At 66.5% G+C, this 517-nt stretch overlaps 1 protein-coding gene across 1 annotated transcript in view; it reads right to left on the bottom strand.

Moving 5' to 3' along the window:
• DISC1 (disrupted in schizophrenia 1) overlaps positions 1–517 on the bottom strand; it is a 424,314-nt gene that overhangs the window by 341,258 nt on the left and 82,539 nt on the right. The window contains 2 exon segments of the mRNA XM_010841148.1: positions 2–232; positions 235–514. Of these exon segments, the coding sequence (XP_010839450.1) occupies positions 2–232; positions 235–514 (511 nt within the window).

Below are 517 nucleotides of genomic sequence, written 5' to 3'. Positions count from 1 at the left end.
GCCCTCAGCCTCTCTGGAGGGTGGGCAGCCTTCTGCTTCTCCCCGTTCCCCAGCAGACCCCAAAGAGAGGCGAATGAAACTAAAACTGGAGGTAAAGACGTCCTGAGAGCTGGCAGGGACGGCGGGAGCCTGGGGGCCACTTCCGAGGCTGCAGCTGGTGTCACTCATGTCCTCCAGGGATGGACAGCCTTTGTTCCAGGCTTCCCGGCAAGGACTTGGGGCCCGAAGGTGCCCGGGGCCGGCGGCCCCCCTCGCCAGCCAGTGGCCCTGGGGCCACACAGCCTGCTGAGCCTATTGGGCAGGGCAGTGCCAGCTCGGGGTTGAGACCCAAGGAGCCCTGGGCTTCCTTTCGCAGCCGTCAGAGCCGGTCCTCGGTGCCCCACGGTCAGAGCCGAGGTGGCTGTGCTCCTGGGAATGAGGCTCCCAACTGAGCGACCTCGCCACTGGCCTCCAGGGTCAAGGCCACACGGGCTGGCCCTGGACTCAAGGTGGTGAGACTCCTTGCCACACGCCCCTC

Source organism: Bison bison, unplaced genomic scaffold (assembly GCF_000754665.1).
Source record: "Bison bison bison isolate TAMUID 2011002044 unplaced genomic scaffold, Bison_UMD1.0 scf7180017864157, whole genome shotgun sequence".
Taxonomy (NCBI): Eukaryota; Metazoa; Chordata; class Mammalia; order Artiodactyla; family Bovidae; genus Bison; species Bison bison.
This window is presented reverse-complemented; position numbering and strand designations above follow the sequence as displayed.